At 38.0% G+C, this 22,171-nt stretch overlaps 2 protein-coding genes across 3 annotated transcripts in view; one reads left to right on the top strand and one right to left on the bottom strand.

Moving 5' to 3' along the window:
• Positions 1–1,967: 1,967 nt before the first annotated feature.
• On the top strand, positions 1,968–6,603 carry LOC149838471 (O-fucosyltransferase 20-like). Its single transcript, XM_090006607.1, has 6 exons — positions 1,968–2,721; positions 3,815–3,983; positions 4,737–4,826; positions 4,927–5,210; positions 5,647–5,905; positions 6,149–6,603. Exons 1-6 carry the CDS (start codon positions 2,114–2,116, stop codon positions 6,380–6,382), a joined length of 1,644 nt encoding a protein of 547 aa, XP_089862733.1. The 5' UTR covers positions 1,968–2,113; the 3' UTR covers positions 6,383–6,603.
• Positions 6,604–8,851: 2,248 nt separating this feature from the next.
• The window catches only part of LOC149838470 (RNA helicase family protein), a 63,190-nt gene continuing 49,870 nt past the window's right edge, over positions 8,852–22,171 (bottom strand). For both annotated transcript variants that reach the window (XM_090006608.1, XM_090006609.1), the window contains 6 exons: positions 12,475–12,634; positions 12,101–12,374; positions 11,813–12,005; positions 10,937–11,123; positions 9,385–9,753; positions 8,852–9,297 (listed from right to left, as the gene is read on the bottom strand). In XM_090006608.1, coding sequence (XP_089862734.1) covers positions 9,145–9,297; positions 9,385–9,753; positions 10,937–11,123; positions 11,813–12,005; positions 12,101–12,374; positions 12,475–12,634 — 1,336 coding nt within the window. In that variant the 3' untranslated portion in view covers positions 8,852–9,144. The remainder of the gene's footprint in view (positions 9,298–9,384; positions 9,754–10,936; positions 11,124–11,812; positions 12,006–12,100; positions 12,375–12,474; positions 12,635–22,171) is intronic.

The following is a 22,171-nucleotide window of genomic DNA, read 5'->3' as shown; positions in this document are numbered from 1 at the left end:
CATGCGGATGAGAGAGAGAGAGAGAGAGAGATTAATAAATCAGATTTTATCTGATATCCAACTGAAATCGATTTAGTTTAGTTGCATTTGGTAAGCTAAAACAATATTTGATTATAATTGGATGCGGGTATGATTTTGATTTTTTTGGCTATCACAAATATCCAAATTTGACAGGTATCTAAATCCATTTACATGTAAAAAAAGTCGACATGGTATGAACTTTTCACCATTCAAATCTGAATCCAAATTCTGATACGTTTAGCCAATGTCCAATTAGTCAAATATGTTATTGGCTACATCCGATTGGAATCCGAACCGTTTTACATCCCTAGAGAGAGAGAGAGAGAGAGTACGTTTTGATCAAGAAAATCCGACGGCTTCTTCAGATTTGATGTGGCAGAGGACCTTGGACCCTTCGATTTTGTCCACATCCAAGATTTCTTGTAATTTATTTGGTTGGTCTATAGTAACCTTAGCAAGGAACTTAGGTGACACCAATTTTTGAGAATGATTCAAATTTAAAGCACAAGCACACAGATTATCAACACCTCTCTTTCTAGTCAACTTGGTGCAAAAATATGACGAGTTGCTAGTTTGATATTTTCCCCAAATCAACATGATTTTTTTTTCGACAGAGAAAGCTGGGGTTAGGCAGACCCCTAACAGTTATACAACCATACCATTTGGAGTTCGAACTTGCAACGTCCCAACACAAGGTGGCATGCACTTACTGCTCCTGCCAGAAAAGCTGAACTCCCGTTGGTAAAATCAACATGAATTTTTTGTTTGTGATGTTCGAGCTACGTCAAATACGTGCAAATCCTTGTATCACTAGTGACGCTTTCAGTTTATGGAACAGTTCGTTGGCTATCCAGCCATACAAATTCTGACTTGATGTACACACTTGTTTTTCTCAACCCTCGATAAATTTGTTGAAACGGTTACGAACCCCTACTCTTTAAATCCAACAATTATCATAACCAAGGGGTCTCAAGTTCGAATACCATGAGGAGTCATAATACAAAACTAAAAAGAAAATTTTACACTAAGCATATATAACGGAGACTAAGGCTGGTAAACGAGCTGAACGAACGAACAAACAGAACAGGGCTTGGTCAGGCTCGGCTAGTTTATCAGTGGATTGAGCTCGTGGCTTGGTTCGTGTTCGTGTTTAGCAGAGCCGACCTCGAGCTTGGCCGGTCCCTGTATGAGACAAGTCATACAGGAGCTGGCTCGTGTAAACATATTTCATATTATTTATGCTTAGGATATATATATATATATCACTTAAAATATACATATTTTTATATTACACTTAATCGTTCATATTTTATGTATATATTCTTCTCTTTATATATATTATGCATTCGCTTTTTTAATATACTATACTTAAAATATATATTTTATGCTCATAGCTCAGCTAGCTCACCAGCTATACGAACCGATCACAAACGAGTTTCTGACCAGCCGAGTCACCAGCTGCTCGGTTCATTTACCAGCCCTATGGTTGGAAACCAGCTACAAATTTTTAATATAAATTCTCAACAATTCTTTCTCCAAGGAAAATCCAATCGTTGACTTTGTCAAATAAAAGAAGCAATTTTTAATTTGGTTTTGCATATTAAATAATAATAATAGAAGAAACCTAGACACAAGAAAATAGGAATGACTTTGGGGCCGAGTTTGCTTGTAGATGTCAGTGCATTTAAAGCACGGGCTTTGTCAGAACCTGCCCGTGCCCACCTAAACTGAACCCCTACAACTAATGCAGCTCTTTTGACAACACTCACCCCTTTTGTTCACCAAGCCCAGTCAAGCAAGGCCCCATTGTTTTAATTCCATCGTTTCTTTCTTCCAAGGAAAATTGGGTCAGGGACTCCCCTTTTGAATTCCATGTTAGCACCAAACTGATCTCTCTCTCTCTCTTAAATAGGCTCTTGTGTGGTGAGCTGTTGTGGCGTGTCGTGAATGTCTTCTCAGAATTCTTACATCCACTCCAGAGAGGGCCGCTAGCCACCAATCGTCTCTCTCTCTCTCTCTCTCTCTCTCTCTCTCTCTCTCTCTCTCTCTCTCTCTCTCTCTCTCTCTCTCTCTCTCTCTCATACAAAAAACCATGACCATCAAAGAGCACCATCATCCAAACAACTCTAATGGCTACCATCTCCAGCACCTCACGTTTCACAGCAAACCCACCAAGGAGAAACGCTGGCCTGCCTTCCTCAAACCATCAACAGTCAGACTCTTGCTGCTGCTGCTAGCCATCTACATGAGCTCCACAGTCCTGCTCCGCTCCATTCCTCTGTACCCATCTGACCTTCCATGCAGCAGAGGTGGGATTAATCACCTTCTTTCGAGCCACATAGAAGCCGAAAAGTTCAAGAGAAGGCAGGAGGTGGTGGTAGTAAAGGAAGAAAAAGAAGAGCAAGAAGAAGAAGGTGGTGAGTTTTGGAAGCAGCCAGATGGGTTGGGGTTCAGACCCTGCTTGAATTTTAGCGAGGAATATAGGAGGTCGTCTGAGAGGATGATGGTGGTTGGTGGTGGTGGGGAGTCGATGATGAACACGAGGAGGAGGGGGAGGAGGAGGTTTCTGATGGTGGTGGTGGCGGGAGGGCTGAACCAGCAGAGGAATCAGATCGTGGACGCCGTTGTCATCGCTAGGATTCTCGAAGCAGCGCTCGTCGTTCCAATCCTTCAGGTCAATTCCGTCTGGGGCGATGAGAGGTGAGGCAGGTGGTGCAATCCTGGTGGTAAAATTGATCGCGTTATATTGAAAATATCGCGTTTTTGAAGTTTTCTTCGATAAGAACTTTTCGTTTCTGAAAAAATGATTGTATCATATGACATCATGCTGCACATCATGTGCCGATCCCAGCCGTCCAACCGAATGCATCCTCGCCGTCCATATTCTCGGCCGTCCCTAGGTATGATCATAGCCGTCCAGATGCATTCAGTTGGACGTACCGCTAGAATAGGATTTAATTCGTTACCGCAGTTTGAGATATTTGTGTTTATTTGTTTTTAAGTCAAAACAGGATTCGCTTTTGTAATACGGTCTGCTATTTTTCGCTTTTCTTTTGTGTTCAAATTTTTTGATGGGTTAATGGGGGTGCAGATTTTCTGAAATTTTCGGTTGTTTTTCCTTTATATTTTTCATTATTTCGTTTTAATATAATTTATGTTTTCTAAACGTGAAAATGAAAAGTTTTCAATTTACAGTCGCCAAATTTATGTACTGTTAAATTGTTTATTTTAAACTTGAAAGACTAGGACATCTCTCTCTCTCTCTCTCTCTCTCTCTCTCTCTCTCTCTCTCTCTCTCTCATGGACACACTGCATCACTCGATGTGGGTCCCAGTTGGAAAAGACTTGACTCGGACTTAGCCAACTGGATGTCGATCTAGCAATAGTTCACCATATGGACCACAGTGCAAATCCTTTCCAATTCCAGACTGTGGTCATCTAAATGACTTGACTAGCTACTTGACTTGCTACTTCTCGGCTCAAATTACCAACTTGGACTAACTTGACTCAACAAACCAACTTGGGGCTCAACTCAAGTCATGACTCAAAACTTTGAACATGGAATATTGGGTCAGATCCAACTCACTCCAACCTGGCCAGAATCTAGCTTTATAAGGAATTTAACGTCCTACATTTTGGCAAAATATCGTCTTTACCATTTAACTTGACGTAATTAAGAAATCAAAGAGGAACACGTTATATTAAAAAAAGAAATAAATAAAATAGCATGTTGTTTAAAAGCGTTAGTAATACAATTCTTGCTTGTTTAAAAAATGGTGTTTGTTTAGTTCAGCGAATTTTCTGACATTTTCGACGAAGTGCGATTCAAGGAGACTCTCAAGGAGGATGTCCACGTGGTTTCATCTCTGCCGTCCAGATATTTGAGAACGCGTCCGATCGGGGTCTCCATCGAAGAGTTCAACGTAGACGACGAGTGGATTCGAAGTCGCTTTCAAGCAAGGGTGAGCATGCATGCACCTCTCTCTCTCTCTGGATTTAAGACAATTCGTCGTGGGGTCCACCTGAAAAGGATTGCGATGTGAACGTTTTGATTTTTTCTGTTTGGTGTCAATCATTCGAAGGTTATCTAGGAAAAAATTACCTGTTTTTTTTTCATTAATTAAAATTCATACTTTTTTTTATAACTAATTGAGTTCCATACTTAACTTGCCACACTTTTATTCTTTTTTAATGAATTTTACCTTGTTTTCAAGAGAAACTTTCATGCCTAAAAGTAATTTTAATTCAAAAGCGTACCTATTTTTATGTTAGTTTATTCGAATTCATGCCCCTGCTAACTATTTTCTTTTTTAGCCATAATTGATAGCAATATCACAGTGACACGCCATTTTTGAAGATTGAATTATAGATGACACAAGTCGGACACGCTGAGACAACTCTGAAAATTAGGAATCTGTTTTAATACTTTCTAATGCTTTTTGATAAAAAAAAAGTGTATTTTATACATTAAAACAAAAAAAAAACATTAGATATTCATTGATTAAAAACTTCTATGTCCTCGTATCCTATTTTTTTAAAAGGTTTTCATTGCGAACTCTAGCCACGTGTCCTGTTGAACCTGTCCCTTTGTGACATAAGTTAATAGCTTATAAGTTGAAAACTATCCCCTCATTAAATATGCATTTATTTACCCATTTTACCCTCATTAGACTGAGACTCTCTCTCATATTTGACCAATTTGGGTAATCTAACAGATCCAAGGGAATGGTGTGCTCCTTCTTCGTGGGCTCGATTCAAGGCTCTCAAAGGATCTCAGTTCTGACCTCCAAAAACTTCGGTGCAAGGTTCTCTCTCTCTCTCTCTCTCTCTCTCTCTCTCTCTCTCTCTCTCTCTCTCTCTCTCTCTCTCAAATGAAACACACCAATTAATGTTCATAGATTTCAGGTGGCATTCCATGCATTGCAATTCAGGCCAGTCATCTGGAATCTGGGCAACCAACTGGCTGCACGGATGGAAAGGAAGGGTCCATATCTGGCCCTTCACCTGAGGCTAGAGAAAGACGTGTGGGTTCGAACAGGTTGCCTGCCGGGGTTAGGTGCTGAGGCAGATGGGTCTATTGACAAGCAGCGGGCAGCTCACCCTCACCTTCTCACCGACCGCACCAACATGCCTGCACATGACCGCTATCTTGCTGGCCTTTGTCCCCTCAAATCCATGGAGATCGCAAAGTACGTAGTTTGATCCCCCCCCCCCCCCCCCCAAACTAACATCTATATGACTGTCAATGGGTCGGATCTGAAGGCGTATACCATTTTGATCCAAATGAGACATTTTGGGTTTGGCAAAAATAATACAGATCCGTATAAAAAATGACTTGGTTTTGGCTAAATGGATTCGGATTGTGAAAAGCACACCAGAACCGATTTTCTACATGTAAACGGATTCCGACGTTCGTCAAATTTGAATGTCTGTCGGATTCGGTAGCAAAAACTCAAAGCCACATCCACATCCGATTATAATCGGATATGCAGCTAAATGCCATCGATCGAACTGGGTGGGATAAAATCGGATTCATTGACTGTTTGTTCATGTGTGGAGAAGGCAATCAGATGAAGAACATGTCAATGAGCAAACAATTCATGGTACCTCTATCCCATTTTGCAGGCTGCTAAAGGCTCTTGGTGCATCGTCAAAGACTCGGATCTATCTTGCTGGGGGAGAACCTTTTGGAGGCGATGAGGCGCTCCGACCGCTTCGTTCGGAATTTCCCAACATGTACAACAAGGAAAGCCTGGCAACGGGCGACGAGCTCGAACGATTCAAGCATCAAGCGTCGGTGCTTGCAGCATTAGATTACATTGTGTGCCTAAAGAGCCAAGTCTTCATGGCTAACCATGGCGGTAACATGGCTCGAGCAGTGCAGGTAAACAAACTGATGAGCACAAAAGTTTTACACTTGAGAAGTGTGTTTCTTGGCACTCCATTTTGATTAGGTCCATTCAAGATATCATAATTGCTCTACTTCAGATTCCATTTCTGCATGTTCCCCAATGAGTATCGGCAGAATGAGACTCGAGAAAAATTCAAGTCTGCATCAGGTGCAGCAAGGTGGCTCACTTTAGTTTCTGTTGCTGAACTTCATGCTTGTCACTGTTGATGCAAACAGGGTCACCGGGCGTACTTGGGGCATCCAAAACACATCACACCCAACAAGAGAGGTCTCATACAGTTCTTCATGAGCAATTACACTAGCACCATGGATGAGGAAGAGGTGAACAATGCAATAAAGATGATGCATGCAGACTCTATGGGAGACCCCATGTTCAGGACAGACAAGAAAGGGAGGGATGTGATTGCTTACCCTGTCCCTGACTGCATGTGCACGCACAAGGATGCATAACAACAAGAACGTGCAGAAAGATATTGTACTAGGCGTGTTGTACAAAGAGAACAGTTGTTGCAGATAGTTGTTGGTAGAGGCATGTTGTGCACATTTTTAAATTCATTCATCTTTTTTTTGTGTAATATGATTCATTCGTGTAAATAAATTCAGTTCGGTTTTGCTAGTGTAACAACTTTCTCTCGAGCTACATAATCAAGTATTTGCATTGAATTATTAGATACGATTACAAATATAGAGTGATGGCACAAAATGGAATGATTATGATATAAGATAGTGTTTCGATGCTTTTTTATTTTTTGCCTGAAACAGGATCCTGTACTGAAACCCACGGATGTTTTCACACTGATGGTACTCGTCATGCTCCAAAGTTCCCAAGGTACGGCAATTTAGTAATTATAACGGTTGATTCATGGTTAAAATCTTCTTTCAAAGAAAAAAAAAATGTTCACGGTTAAAATCTGAAAATATGAGTTAAATTTACGGGTGCAACACCTAGGGGTGTAACCAGGAAGGGTTCGGATCCGGTCTTATCAGACATGATTCTGAATCGGATCTAAAAGTAAGACCCAAACCCGACCCAATCTCATTTGGATTCGGGTACAGCTAAAAACTGTGGACCCATATATGGGTTAACAGGTTTGGGTGTACATCAGGTCAAGTATAACCGGGTCGAGTCTTTAGTATACCCTTTTTTTAATCGGGTTGAATTCAGGCCTGGGTATGACTGAAAAATGTAGGTTAATGGGTTCAGGTTTCAGTTTGGGTCTTGATATGATCGGTGTTCTGGACCTAACTATCCATCAATAAAAAAATGTAAATTAATGGAATCAACTGTTTATTAAAAAAAATTATACACTGAGAAAATAGAAGCTTAATAACCATTTAAAAATGTCAAAATCTGAATATAAAAAGAATAATATATCCATGTCAATCAAACATTTTAAGTTGAAACAAAAAAGTCAATGATATATCATAGTCAAAATGTATCAAATTCAATGAGTTCTAGAGTATTATTCTAGGATTGATTTCAATATGACAATTTCCATGACAAAAGGGCAATAGGAAGTATATGCAAAAATGAATTAAAGTTTAGATTACTAAAATGCAATGCATATTAATTCTAAATTTATCTACATCTTTAAATGTTTAATTGAATATATAATATTTACCAATTAAAAACTTTTAGATGGATCAGGTATGAAGCTGGTTCAGGCATGGGTCGATTCAGGTATGGGTCGGCTCTGGTTCGGGTGTATAATCAGTTCGGGTACAAAGTGTGTTTGGTTACATAATCGGATCATGTTCCGGTCAGTTTGGTTTTCAAAAATAGATAACCATTTGGGTCTGAGTACATAATCGGGTTGAGTCCGTTCAGCTTTGGATCTTCATTTACAATACCCAAGACCTGACCCATTTTCACTATGGGTCTATATTTTGGTCCACAAATATCGATTCAGGTCGAGTACAATCGGTTCAGGACATAGGGTCAGGCAGTTGCACCCCTTGCAACACCATCTCCCTAATAGTTTGACAATTTCTTCAAAGAAATTGCGCCAGCTTTTTGTAATCTGAAATATCAAGCAGAAGATGAGATTAAAAAGGTCCTTTTATTCCAATACATTTTTCTCGCCTTCTACATAGATCAGTTTTCATATTTTACCAATACAGATATTTCCAAATAATTTTCTTAACAAAATTCATTGGATACGATTACCATTCTCGAAAAAAAGACATTGGATACAATTATGCCATAGATATTGTCTGAAGCCCCTTCCACGATGACATCAATGTTTGCTACAAGCCATTTGATGCCTTTATCTCTCTTTTAAAACTTGTGTGATGGAATTACCAAGAAATTCTTAAACGCTACGTATGATTTCGATACCGAGAATATGCATTTTACAGGTATAACTGATTGCATGATCGTTAAGACATTGTGAGTGGGGGTGTCTGCATGTGTGTGTGCACGCGTGCTTGTGTGTGAGATTTGACCGCTAGGCCCGACCATTTAAGACATCCCCACAAGAAACGCATCTCCATTATTTTGGTTTCAAAACTAGTTGGCTGCTTATTAGAGGATTTTAAGTTTAAAGTTTCTGAAGCTGATGACCATAAAGCTTAATAGAAAAGCACGATTCATCAGATTGAACAAGGATGTGGGGAATTTTATAGAATGGATACAAGCTCTCACCTAGCTGACAGTGTTTCCAAAATTGATGTAATTTAAGGTACTGCAAACGAGTTATCTAAAGTCAACATTGGGTGTTTAAATAAAGCCAAACCCAATAATTTGATGTCAAGAACATCATCATCCACTCCATAAGACCTGACAACACTTGTTAACTGAAAGCAGCAGAGGACCAAAGGTCCAAGAAACAATATCACTTTGAGATGAAACCTTACAGCCAACCGTAAATATTAAAATAATGGATACCTGCCAAAATTCTTCCTTCATAAGGTTAAATTATGTGGAACTGGAACTGTATTATTGACCGTATTATACAAATAATAACACGCCTACAAAAGAGTGCGTAAAGCATTACTGCCTACTAAAAATTGATAATTTACTTAGCTCCACCATAAACTTATCAACCGATGTCAAGTACTTATGAAGATGCTTGCATAAAATTAAATGGAAGGTAAGCCGGATAGCTCCAGCACAACCAAGAGCAGCTGATAGCCAAACAAGATGAGAGATCAAATTGAGTAGGAAGCTAGACTACACAGGATCAAGAACCACGGATGGAAAGCACATGATTTCAGTGACCCCTATAGCTGGAGGTGTCTTGGACATTTTGGCTATGCAATAACTCGACGACAGCTGCTACAACCCCCTTACCTTCTGCAGTGATGTCTAGCTCAGGTTCCTCAATCTTCCTTTGAAGAAGTCCATCAAGTTCGCCTCTCAATTTCTGTGATAAAGGCACAGACCAAGTTGGCTCTTCTAGTGCACATAGAAATGAAGCAAAAGAAAGAAAGGAACTTTTGGTCACAATTACCTGTATCAATTGTAATGCACTCCTGGAAGCAGAGAAATGAAGGTAGCCTCCAAGCATTTCAATGCCTTCCCCACTTCGGCTTGGCATGAGATTCCCTCCAAACATCAGAAGGGAGTAGTCGGATATATTAGTTGAGTCCCTCACATATATGCTAGTAGTCTTCACCTTGTCACTGTAAACCATGTATGGTAATGGGAAGAGATGGACCCCAGCATTGACAGATGAAGGATGGATATCCACTTTCCCAACATCTTTACTATAAAATGCTGTTCTTTTCCCTCTTCGTTTGCACTGCAGCACATTGGGATAAAGCCCAGCACAGAGGATGGCACATATCATCTCAACATCTGTACTATAAAGATTGTATGCCTGTAAAAGCCAATATATATTCAGCAAGAAGAACTGGTTAAACGTGCACAGCAGCAAAATCTTTTAAGCTGTCACAGGGGCACATGTTTTATAGTGTATGTCCTCGATGACAGGACAAGACACTGCGTTCGACAAAATGTATGACTCGACACAGCCAAAGTCATGTCCAATTCAGTCAAGGTAAGGGGCACGTCCTAAAACTCATTTGTTTAGTTTAATTTTCTAATGTATTAGAAGTTTATTATTACTCACCACCCCACCTACCCCCCATGTTTTATAGTGTGTCCTTGATGACAGGACAAGACACTGTGTTTGACAAAATGTATGCCTCGCCATGGCCAAAGTCATGTCCAATTTCAGTCAAGGTAATGGACATATCCTAAAACTCATTTGTTTAGTTTAATTTTCTAATGTATTAGAAGTTTATTATTACTCTTGTTCCCCTTCACACACCACACCACCTCCCCCCGCCCAACCAGCCCCCTCCTCCCCTCTCTTATCTTGAGAACCCCTTAGTTTTCTTAAATTCTTAAAAAGCCCCTCACTCCCTCTTCCAAATTTTCAAAACTCTCGAAGGTTTTTAAATTAATAATTGGTACCTTGTTTAATTAGCTAGTTGACATAAATTTCGGAACACTCAAATTTGTGCCACGAATTTGTATCATGTTTGTGTCCATTGACATAGCTCTTGTGTTGATTACAGTGTTCAAATTGGGAAAGTACTCCGGGAGCTGAGAATTGAATTTTGGTCAATCCTCAAGATATGCATGCATATGTGCATGCGTGCACACAGGCACAGGCACAACACACATTGTTTCTTGCTTTTATCTAAAGTTAATGAAACTATTTGAATGATTAAGCTGATGGAATTCATAATTTGATGTTGAAGCAAAGTGAGTTGACCTACAACAATATTTCTAGAATATGATGGTCTCCAAGCAACAAGAAAGCCTTGCATGATAATGTATTCAAATGCACGATTAAGAATTTACAGTAAAATTTTGTAATTCACCATGTAGGATGGCCCAACGCTGTAACGCAACAAAATTTCCTCAATTAAACAATAAAATAGTCAGAACGGACACAGCTAACAAAAGCTTAAGCTAGGGATTTCCACAACTTCCATGCTTTTGGAAAAATGGAACATCTAAGGGGAGGATATATTGCATAAAAAAGAACATACCTTCATTCCTCGTGTCTTATCAACAAATCCTATATCAGACAGTAGATCACAGAACTGGTTTCTCATGTCCTCTATCATCTGCATTGTTATAGGAGATAAAAAATTTTCCCAACAGAAGTCCCGTGCTCTGCCATTGCGTTTAGCATGTTGCCAAGCCTCGAATGCTTTGAGCAGTGCAATGTGATCACTGCGTAAAGATTGCAAATGCATTTATGTTGGGCGCTTTTAATACCCCTGAGAAAGGTTTTGACATTTTAGGAAGCTAAATGCAACTATCAGAAGCACCAACTGTAAGATCCCAGTCCATTTTTAAGAAAGGACAAACAGAAATACCAGTTTTATTTCATTACTCTTTAGCATTGGAATAGATCAGTTCTGATACATGACATTCCAAATATGCTTCATATGTTGCATCATTCTTCCTAATCAAGCTTATACTGCAGTAAACATAAATGTTTGCATCCCTACTAATTATGGTGTAAAACAAATGTAACAAAATCAGGCATAGTGTAGCAGAAGGGGGGTTGGCATAGTGGGATGGGGCCTTGGCCGCTAGAAGTGTAGTCAAGGTTCAATACCCATGGGTATCGCCCTTCTGTGCAAGCCGATGCCCGGCATGGGCCCCGGGGGCAGGGGTCCTAACCTCGGAGTTTTATGCAACCGACACGACAACCGTAGGTATGGTAAGCTGAGCTAGCTCGACCAGGTCTTTGTGCCAGGTGTAGTTTCTTCGGGTTATAAATCGAAAAAATCAGGCATAGTGTAATTCAAGCAATTCCCCTTTTTTGTAGCAAAGATACTTTTCTTTCAATGAAAATATAACATGTTGATGATACCCTTTCCAAACTCAAGGGAGGTTAAAAATGCAGCAAGAACCTGTAAGAATCACCAGCAAAGGATCTTTTTGCCTCATCTGCTTGTTCTTTTCTATTGATTGGAAGGACAAATGGATCACGATGTGCCAGACCAGCAGCAATAGTTAGTGCAGGTTCCAAACACTGAAAGATAGACCCAAAAAGTAGCATCTTTCCAATATTTGGGTCCAAAGGTAAAGTGCAAAGATGGCGTCCTGCAAGCCAGAGCAAAGAAAAATTTACACAAACAAGCAAAATGACACGTGGGAAAAAATCAGTTTAGTTACTGCAAAGCTCAAATTCCACATACCAAGAGACGTGAGCTCTTCCATATCATCAAGAGCCCCTATGGTCTTCAGAAGGTCAACGGCATTTTGTACAGACAAAGCATCAGGTGGCTGAAGGGCCTTGGCTAAGAATGAGGCAATGCGTCCAAGTTGCAAGCTTTTAATGTGTAAGCATAATTCTTGTAGTGGTGTCCGAAGAATCTCTGGAAGCTGATATTCAGGCATTGCATCATGGATCAACTTTGGATACAACCGAAAGCAAACTCCAGGCTGAACACGCCCTGCACGTCCACGCCTCTGCATATTTTTGTTTCACCGCCATAGCATCAGAATCAATCTTGGATTGGCCATCCATGGACATGTTTCAGAGGATAGCTACATTATCAAAATTGGTTACCTGATGAGCTGATGCCTTTGATATCCATGATGGCAGCAAACATGCTAGCTTGTTCAAAGCATCATAGCTGGTCTCCTTCGCTTTTCCACAGTCTATTACATATACAACATCATCGATTGTGATACTGCTTTCTGCAATATTTGTTGCAAGTACAATTTTTCTGCAAGGATTAACTCGTTAAGAAAACATATACTGCTGTACAAAGTTATATAAAATTTGAACATTTCTAGAGAAATCAACACACTTCAATGCAAAGCCTGGACAATCAAGACTGAGTTTTGTGTATCACAAAACACATGAAATGTCAGCCAAAAGAAGAGTTTCAGAAAGATTGATCAACTTAATTTTATCATCAAGACTAAATGAAAGAAATACTAAATCAATCAATCTAAATCTATCATTATCATGTGGTACACAGTTCCTGTGCAGTCCAAAGTGACCCATAAGACAACTAGGAGACTTATTCAATATCGCCAATCAAACTTCTGTTACCAAAATTTAAAAAGAGTGTTGAAAGGCTTCATTGCAAAGCTGCAATGATTGTTCAGAAATATGGACGTGTTAGAAAATGTACCTCAAACATCAACAGGAAGAAAATCTTCACAAGTTGATCAATTTAATCTCGTCAACAAAATAAATGGCAGTAAATGTTCAACCAATCAATTCAAATATGGCTCCACTCTATTATGTAAGATACCTACTCCGAAGTGATCCACAACAGATTTTAGTCTAGGTGGCACCCTTAAAATAAGTGTTCAACTCTTATCAATATGAAGGTTAAGATGGTGATGCTTCCTGAAATGGTGGATCAAGAACTTGAAATACCTGAAAATAACAGGTCTATGGATTTAAAATTGGTCAGAGACTCAAGAAAATGGTTAGATTGGCAAAAAAGGCAGATTTATCACAGGCAAATGGTTGGTTTGCCTACTCCACCCAGGCTAAGCTAGATGATGGTCTATCATCCAAATAGTTTTTGGACCTTCAAACTAGAGTACAACAGTTGTACAGGACTCTTACTTTATTAATAGAACATACAGACATGAGCAGAAGATGCTGCAGTGGATGTAAAGCTGTATATAAATTGTAGAAAGGGCAATAGAAAGAGCCAAATCAACAATATTTTATTCGACATGTTAATCCTCCAATGCAGATATCAACTCAAATAATGGAGATCAACAAGTTAACATTTAGGCCACTACAGTCTAATAGCTCTCCTCCCATATATGGGTGTTTCCACTAATATTTACAAATCTGGTAGAAAAGTGTGAAATATGGTTAAAAAGCGCATGTTATTCACTTGAAGGTTGTAAAAAGCGTATCGCAACCCGTATCAACTGAACTCAAAATAAGATACCTATCGAATCGTAAAAAACCGCATTTAAGCAATCTGATCAACTAAACATGAATATGTCATATTGTTGTGAGTCATACGGTTCTTCATCATTTGGTTGTGCAACCAGTGCCCAAAAATATGCCCTGGTAGCTCGAATGGTCATTGTCCGATGTCTTATAATTGTTGTCTCAATCAACAAGTGGAACATCTATCAAATGGATGTTAAGAATGCATTTCTAAACGGAGATCTAAATGAAGAAGTGTATATGGATGCTCCTCCTGAAATGGTGTCTCCTAAAGGAAAGGTGCTTCGTCTTCGAAAAGCACTTTATGGTTTGAAACAAGCCCCCAAGGCTTGGTATGATAGGTTTAATTCCGTAATGATAGAAAATGGTTTTTCAACCTATTTTACTGATAATGCTTTGTTTGTTAGAAAATCCAATGCAGGGATTATTATTTTACTTTTATATGTGGATGACATGTTTATAACCGGAAGCGATTCTAAAGGGATTAAAAGCATAAAATCAATTTTAAATGATGGGTATTGAAGTAGCATACTCTCATAGAGGGTATTTTTTGTCTCAAACTAAGCTTGCATCTGAGATTATTGACAGGTCAGGTATTACAAATGATAAGGTTTGTGAAACTCCTACTATAGTAGGAGCTAAACTGAAGATTGATGATGGTGTTCTTCTCTTCGATCCTACTTCCTACAGACAGCTTGTAGGATCGTTTATGTACTTGAGTATTACCAGACCAGATATCTCGCGTGCAGTTCATACGGCAAGTCAGTTTCAGCATGCACCAACTTTTGTTCACATGAGTGCCGTCTTACGAGTCGTAAGATACCTAAAGGGTACTCTAAATAAGGGAGTTTTTCTGTTATCTTCTTCTGATTTAAAATTAATTGTTTATACTGACTCTGATTGGGGAGGTGACCCAAATAACCGTCACTACACCACTGGTTTTTGTGTGTTCTTAAGTGATTCATTGATCTCGTGGAGATGTAAGAAGCAACAAAAAGTTTCTCTATCTTCAACTGAAGCTGAATATCATGTCATGGCAACTACTGCCATGAAAATTGTATGGATCCATCAGTTGTTTGAAGACATGGGGATCACCATTGAAGGGCCCATTAAGCTATGTTGTGATAACAAGAGTGCAATTTATATTGCCAAAAATCATACTTTCCACGAGCGGACTAAGCACATTGAAATGAACTGCCATTATGTTCGTGAAGTCTATCTAAAAGGAATCATTGATCTACCTTATGTTACTTCAGAATATCAGTTGGCAGATTTCTTCACCAAAGCTTTATGTGCACCACGACTCAACTTTCTCCTTGGCAAACTTTCGGTCATCATGCCCTAAGTTTGAGGGGGGGTGTTAAATTATGTATCAACATTGTAATCTCGTATATATATATATATATATATATATATATATATATATATATATATATATATATATATATATATATATATATATATATATATATATATATATATATATTATTGAGATACATATACATATATACATATGTATATGTATCTCCATCTATATATATATATATATATATATAAATATATTTACTTATTTTTTTTCTCTTTTACCCAAAAAGGGTATTTCTGTAAATTCCTATTTTATGCATATTTCATTTGGAATATGATTGTAACTTTTTTTTTATTTATTTATTCTTTTTTCTTTTCCTTCTTTTTCCTTTTTGTTTTTTGTTATTTGTCCCACATAGGGAGGCTCCCCAAAGAGTCGTTGGGGGCTCCCAACGACTCTCTTGGGAGCCCCCTATGTGGCTCCTTGTGAGGTTATAAATAGGAGCTTCACCCCTCTTGTATTTTCCATGGCTTTGAGTCAAAGCCCAAGTGCTCAATAAAGTGGTTCCAATATGTTTTATGCCGTTGTGCATTTGTGAGTTTTTTGTGAGTTGTGCTTTTGTGCACAAGTGTTCTAAAGTGTTCCTATCGTGCATGTGTGCCAAGTTTATTATCAAGAATATTAAGGTCTTGATCTTAGTATCTTGTTAGAGATACTTTTACAAATCGCACAATAGAATTGCTATACCTCATAATATGACATTTAAATTTATACAATCCACCGTGTATTATAAAATCACAAAAGTCACTCTTTACTATTCCTTTCAAACTCATTCCCAAGTCAACTAGTGTACAATATTAAAATCGTTTGGATCCTCTACCCTCTATCGAAATCTTAGGGCATGGTTTTGATATGTAGAACATAGTTTTGGGGTTTAAAGACAAAAATAGGTTCTTTGGAATGAAAATGGGTAGATCAAGGTTCAGTCACACACCTAAGGCTAGATTTTAAGTTCTATGGGCACATAAACATCAAAAAGAAGAAGCTTAACCTTCTCCAACTTCAATCTTACACAAATTAAGCATACAATAAGGATTTTGTTTACCTTAATGCACATTTTTTAGTGAATAATGGGTAGAAAGATGCTATTAACCAGGAAAAAATGCAAAAGCCCTCCCCCTTGTGCAAGAATCAATCCCCAAAACGCCTCCAAGACCTTTACGGTTCTTGGATTCCTCTCCAATAGCTTCTAAAGAAGTGAAGGAATCAATCTTAAGGAGGTCTTTAAACCCTAAAACACGAAAAAGTGAGTTTTGGCCTCCTTTCTTTTCTGCTAAAAGTGTATAGTACGATACACCCTATATCATGGTGTATCGTAGGATACATGGGTGTACTATACGATACACTTGATACGAGTACAATACACACTTGTATCATGATACTGTTAAAATATATATATATATATTTATTTATTTATTTATTTATTTTCTTATGTAATAAGTAATACCCACTAGAGGTATTTTTGTCTTTTTCACTCATTGTAATAGTTGTTGTCCACTAGGGTCATTTTTGTATTTTCATTATTTTTCCCTTTTTTTGTATTTGTGTCATTATGTAACGACTCTATGGTCTCAATTATGTAACGACTCTATGGTCATTGAGACCATAGAGTCGTTGGAAGCTCCCAACGGTCATAAATATGACCGTTGGGAGCTCCCAATGACTCCTTTGGGAACTCCCACTTCATGGGTTTGCCTATAAATATGGGACTTCTAGTCCCTATTTGTTAATGCTTCTCTAAGCATTTTATGTGCAATAAAAGATATATTTTTTATGTTGTTGTGTTGATCTTTTTTAATCTTTAAAGTCTTGTGTATGCACTTTGTGCTTGTGTAGTGCCCTAGTGCTCTGTGTATTATCCCATATTGGGATGATTATAGTGTGTGTGCACTTTGTTTTGTATTTTCGCATACTTCATTACATGGTATAAGAGCAATAGCGGTCTTGGACTTGAGAGTGACCATCAAGTGTTCTAGTGATTATGGTGATTGAGGTGATTCAAGGAGAGGTATTTTCCATATTTACATTTTAATTCCCTCTTTCTTCTCACATTCTGTAATATCGTGTGTTTTTCCATGATTTTTAATTTTGGAAATTATGAATTTTTAACTAAGTATTTGATGAAAATGATAAAATCGTGGGAAAATATTATTAAATATAGGTGACGTCAGTTGGGTCGGGGCGTGGCCCAGAGCCCACTGACAAGACCTAAATGAGCTAATTAAAGTTTGTGAAATTTTTCATTTTTAACCTTTAAATTAGAGCAAAAATCGATCGAAATTCAGGTTAAATTCAAGCAAAATTCGAAGGCAAAAAGCAGATAAGTATATCGTTAGATGTGTCTCGTAATTCTGAGAACCTTGATGACTTGTTTTTCTGAAATTGGGTTACGATTGGCCCAAAAATCATATTTTTCAAAAATGACCCGCCTCTATTTTTGCCTTTTCTAGATTGGATCGGACTGAATCTGCTTCATTTGATTCAAGTTGATATGGATCTGGACTCGGGCTAGGATCTGGTCCAGGTAGAATCCATATGAATTTTGGATATAATTTTGGATATGGATCTGGATCCAAAATCCAAATATGGTCAATTTAAAACTTTAAAACCAATTTAAAAGTTAAATTGGGAAGGTAGAGTTCTACCCATAGGAAGGCTTACAGATCCTCTAGAACATTCTGTAAAATATTTTATAATATAATAAATTAAATAATTAAATCAATTCTGGATTTATCTTATACATAAAGTAGAACTCTAACTAAATGAGTTCTCTCGAGGGGACGCCACCCTCTAGATAACCTTTAAATAAATGAAATAAAAAAAAGAGGATAATATAGTATAAAAAGGGGTGGTTTTCCCCTCTCTCTAGAAACTTGTGTTTCTAGAGAAAGGGAGAGAGTTAGAGAGAGAGAACCCAACTCGTTGGGAAGAGAGAGAGAAGGAAAGAGGGAAAAGAAATAAAAGAAAGGAAGAGAAAAAAAAAGAGGAAAGGGAGGAAAAAAACCAGTTTTTCTTTCATATCCTTCGACTTTTCCGATCTTTCTACGCTACATTAAAAGATACGGGTTTCTCTCTAGGTTTTTACGGGAAGAAACATGTTTAAATCGGGTTAATGTGTAAGTTTAGATGGGAAAGGGAAATCTGATCCAAAAATATGTATATACATGTATTTTCTTGAGATTTTGATTTCCCCAGTGCATTAAATCCTGAAATATTCATGTCTATGTCGATTTTCTAGGTTTGACATGAGCATGCCATTGATTTTTCATGTTTAAGCATGTGTTCAACCTCGATTGAATCTTGGATTTGCATATCATAAAAATTACATGCTGTTGATTTCTGTATATAACCCTTCTATGCTGAATATATATATATATATATATATATATATATATATATATATATATATATATATATTGGCCCAGTTGATTTTGGCATATGCTGATTTTATTGTTCTAGATGTATATTATTTGGGATCAGTTTGATCCAATTTGGGTTTGCCGATTTTGTTGTTCATGTTCTGAAAATAAATAAAGCTATGGTTTGGATCAGTTTTGATCTGTCTGGCTGATCCCAGCATATGGGCAAACCCGATCAGGTTTGCCATTATGTTGTGTTTCAGCTGTCTGATCAGACCTGCTGATGACTATGTGTGAGCAGTCTGATCAGATCAGCCAACCTGGTTTTTATGCTATTGTGTTAGCTGTTTACAGATCTGGTTATATGTGGTTTTGTTGGCTGATATCAAGTCTAGTTTTACGCTAATTTGTTAGCTATTATTCAGAATTGTTTGCACGTTATTTTGTTCATTGTCATTAAATCTGAGTATGTAATTTGATGACTGTCTACTGATTTGACATGTTACTTTGGCTGACTATCATCAAATCTGAGTATGTTATCTTGATAAATGTCATCAGATTTGGTTACATGTCATTTTCGGAAGACTGTTATCAAATATGATTATGTTATTTTGATGAATGTAATCAGATTTGGGTACAGGTCTTTTTCGGATGACTGTTATGAAATTTGATTTTCAAATATTTTGTTAACCATGAGTAGATTTGATTACAAGAGATTTTATGGCCTATCATCATATCAGTTTTCAAACTATTTTGTTGATTGTTAGATCCGATCACATGTTATTGTGATAACTGTTATCAGATTTAACATGTGTTGCCTATCATCAGATTTAACAATATGTATTTCCGATGGCTGTCAGTGAATATGAGTTTATGTTATGTTGGTTGACAGTTATCAACTCGGCAACATGCCATTTTGAAGACTGGACCATACTTGCATATAGGTTGTCAGTCTTGTGTACATGTTATTCTTGATGACTGATATTTGAATCGTCAGCATGATAGATTCGGTGCCGTGATCAGATCGGCCACCGTGTGTGTGTGCAGGAGCAATCTGATCAACTATGCACCGGGTTGCTTGTGTGTAATCTGATCAGATCTGCCACCATGATATGGGTGTGCAAATTGATCAGATTTGCCACTTTTTGCGCATGTGAAATCTAGACCAGATTTGACACCTTCCGCTCATGTGCAATTTGATCAGGTTTGTCACTGTTTTTGCATATGAAATCTGATCAGATTGGTCATGGTTTCAGCATGAGCAATCTAATCAGAATGTTGATGAGTAGAGCATGTGCAATCTGATCAGACTGTCGATTATGTTGGATGTTTGCAATCTGATCAGATTGGCAGTGTGTTGAATGTTGATTCGAAATAGTGTTGTCATGCTCAGACCCGCATTCATGTGAACTGCAAGGTTGTATATCTGATGTAATTTGATTGTGCAAGCTTATGCATTCAAATACTATATTGCAAATGTGCATATCATATGCATGAATTTGAAGTTTATGTTGATGTTTGCATAAATATGATCATGTGCATGTTTGGATGTTTATGCATGAAATTAATCATAATAACGTGTGTTGCAAGCATCTGTTCGCATGTGTGTGCAATTGGCTTTATGTGCATTCATGTTGTATATTTAAATGTACATTGTAAACATGTTTTGGAACAAGGTGCGTATTGCATGTTCACTAAAATTTTGCAAAAAGATGCATAAATCACTTTGAGATGCATTTGTGGTTAGATGTGAACCAATGCGGGCCGTGTGAGTCAGGAGCATGTGTTGCTCCAATGTTGTTGATTTTAATTTATGCATTGCAAAATTTATTTCTGAAAATTATTGGTTTTCCAAATTAATTGCACTGGTAAATTTGTGTAGGCCAGGTCTCGAAATTGGTTTTGCATGTTGATTTGCAAAACAGAACTTGAAATTATTTAAAATGGTAAAAGAGACCAAAGAGTGTAATTAATCTCTCCATTGATGTTCTTTTCACAGTGTGGGAATCTTGGATAGCGGTCATGGGGGATCGTGAGGATATTCAAACTCCGTGTGTGATTGTACCCCTGAACCTGATATGGTGGTTCATCTTCCGGCCACGGTTTTAGGGAGATTCAGTCACTTTGCCTGGGGTTGATGGTTTTGACTCAGTTGTAGTTATTGGTATACCAAGAAAGTGGCGTCAGTGGATGTTAACTTCCCTGATATCCTGACATTCGATGTTGATTTCTAATGTTCCGATAGATGATATTGATTCCTGATATCAATCGAGGAACGAGTGTCGAACTCAGTAATAAAATACAAATTGTGTGTTAAGCTACAACTGGAAACCTAACTTGAACTTCGCGAATTTGTGCCCGTTTTGAATATCTGCAGGTTTAAGGAAAAGTAAAAACTAAAATTGTATGCATTTAATAAGGACATACATGCAAAAGCAACTCTAATAAATAACTTAATAAGTTATTAATTGCATTGAATCATGCATATTTACTGTTCACCATTAGTTTACGCATTCATACTTATTTTGTTTCGCATGATATTTTGTTAAATGCTTGAATGGTAAGTTGATTATGGTAAATTGTGTGAGAAATAACGCTCGTTATTCTCTGCATGGTCCTGTCATCTACAGAGAGAGAAGAGAGAGAGGGAGAGGGAGAAAGAGAAAACGATATCAAGAGAAAAGGGGGTCAGTCCATCGTGACTGCCCTCTCATTCTATTAATACAATTAGTGTGTAAAACTAGGGTACGAAAATACCCTTTAAAAGGAGTTAATATACATTCTATACTAATTGGATCTGGACCCGATCCATTATATAAATGGATCGGGTCAGACATATACAAATGACTTCTTCTTTTCACCCTCCCTCAAGTTGTGCATGGTGTTGGACCATGAACAAATTGTTCTTCAGAAACCAAAATCTATCCTTTGTCAAGCCTTTAGTGAGGATGTCAGCAACCTGTTCTTCAGTTGGCACATACACAGGCTCAATCTCCTTGTCTTCAACCTTTTTTCTAATAAAATGTTGATCTATTTCAATGTGCTTTGCTCGACTATGGTGGATGGGATTGAATGGCATGTTGATGGCACTTTGATTGTCACACAACAATAGTGACCGAGCAATCGGTTCTCCCATTTCTGTCAGGAGATGTCTAATCCATGTGCCCTCGGCCGTGGCAGTGGCCATCGATCTGTATTCAGCCTCGGTGCTTGATCTAGCAACAGCCTTTTGTTTTCTACTACTCCATGATACCAAGTTTGGCCCAATGAAGCTGCAATAACCGGATATTGATCGTCGTTCGTCTGGATCACCTGCCCAATCAGCATCAGCATAAGTGACGATCTCATGGCCCTCATGGCCCCCTCCTGGATCTAATTCTCTTTTCTTGTATACCAACCCATCACCAACTGTACCCTTCAGGTAACGAAGTATACGTTTGACTGCCTCCATATGTGACATACGAGGTTCATGCATAAACTGGGATACTTGATTAACCGAATATACTATGTCAGGTCTAGTAAAGGTCAGGTATTGCAACATGCCCACTAAGCTGCGATACTTAGTGGGATCTTCATATATATCCCCTTCCTGTGACCTCAATTTCTGATG

Source organism: Nuphar pumila, chromosome 5 (genome assembly GCF_984573655.1).
Source record: "Nuphar pumila chromosome 5, dmNupPumi1.hap1.1, whole genome shotgun sequence".
Classification (NCBI taxonomy): domain Eukaryota; kingdom Viridiplantae; phylum Streptophyta; class Magnoliopsida; order Nymphaeales; family Nymphaeaceae; genus Nuphar; species Nuphar pumila.
This window is presented reverse-complemented; position numbering and strand designations above follow the sequence as displayed.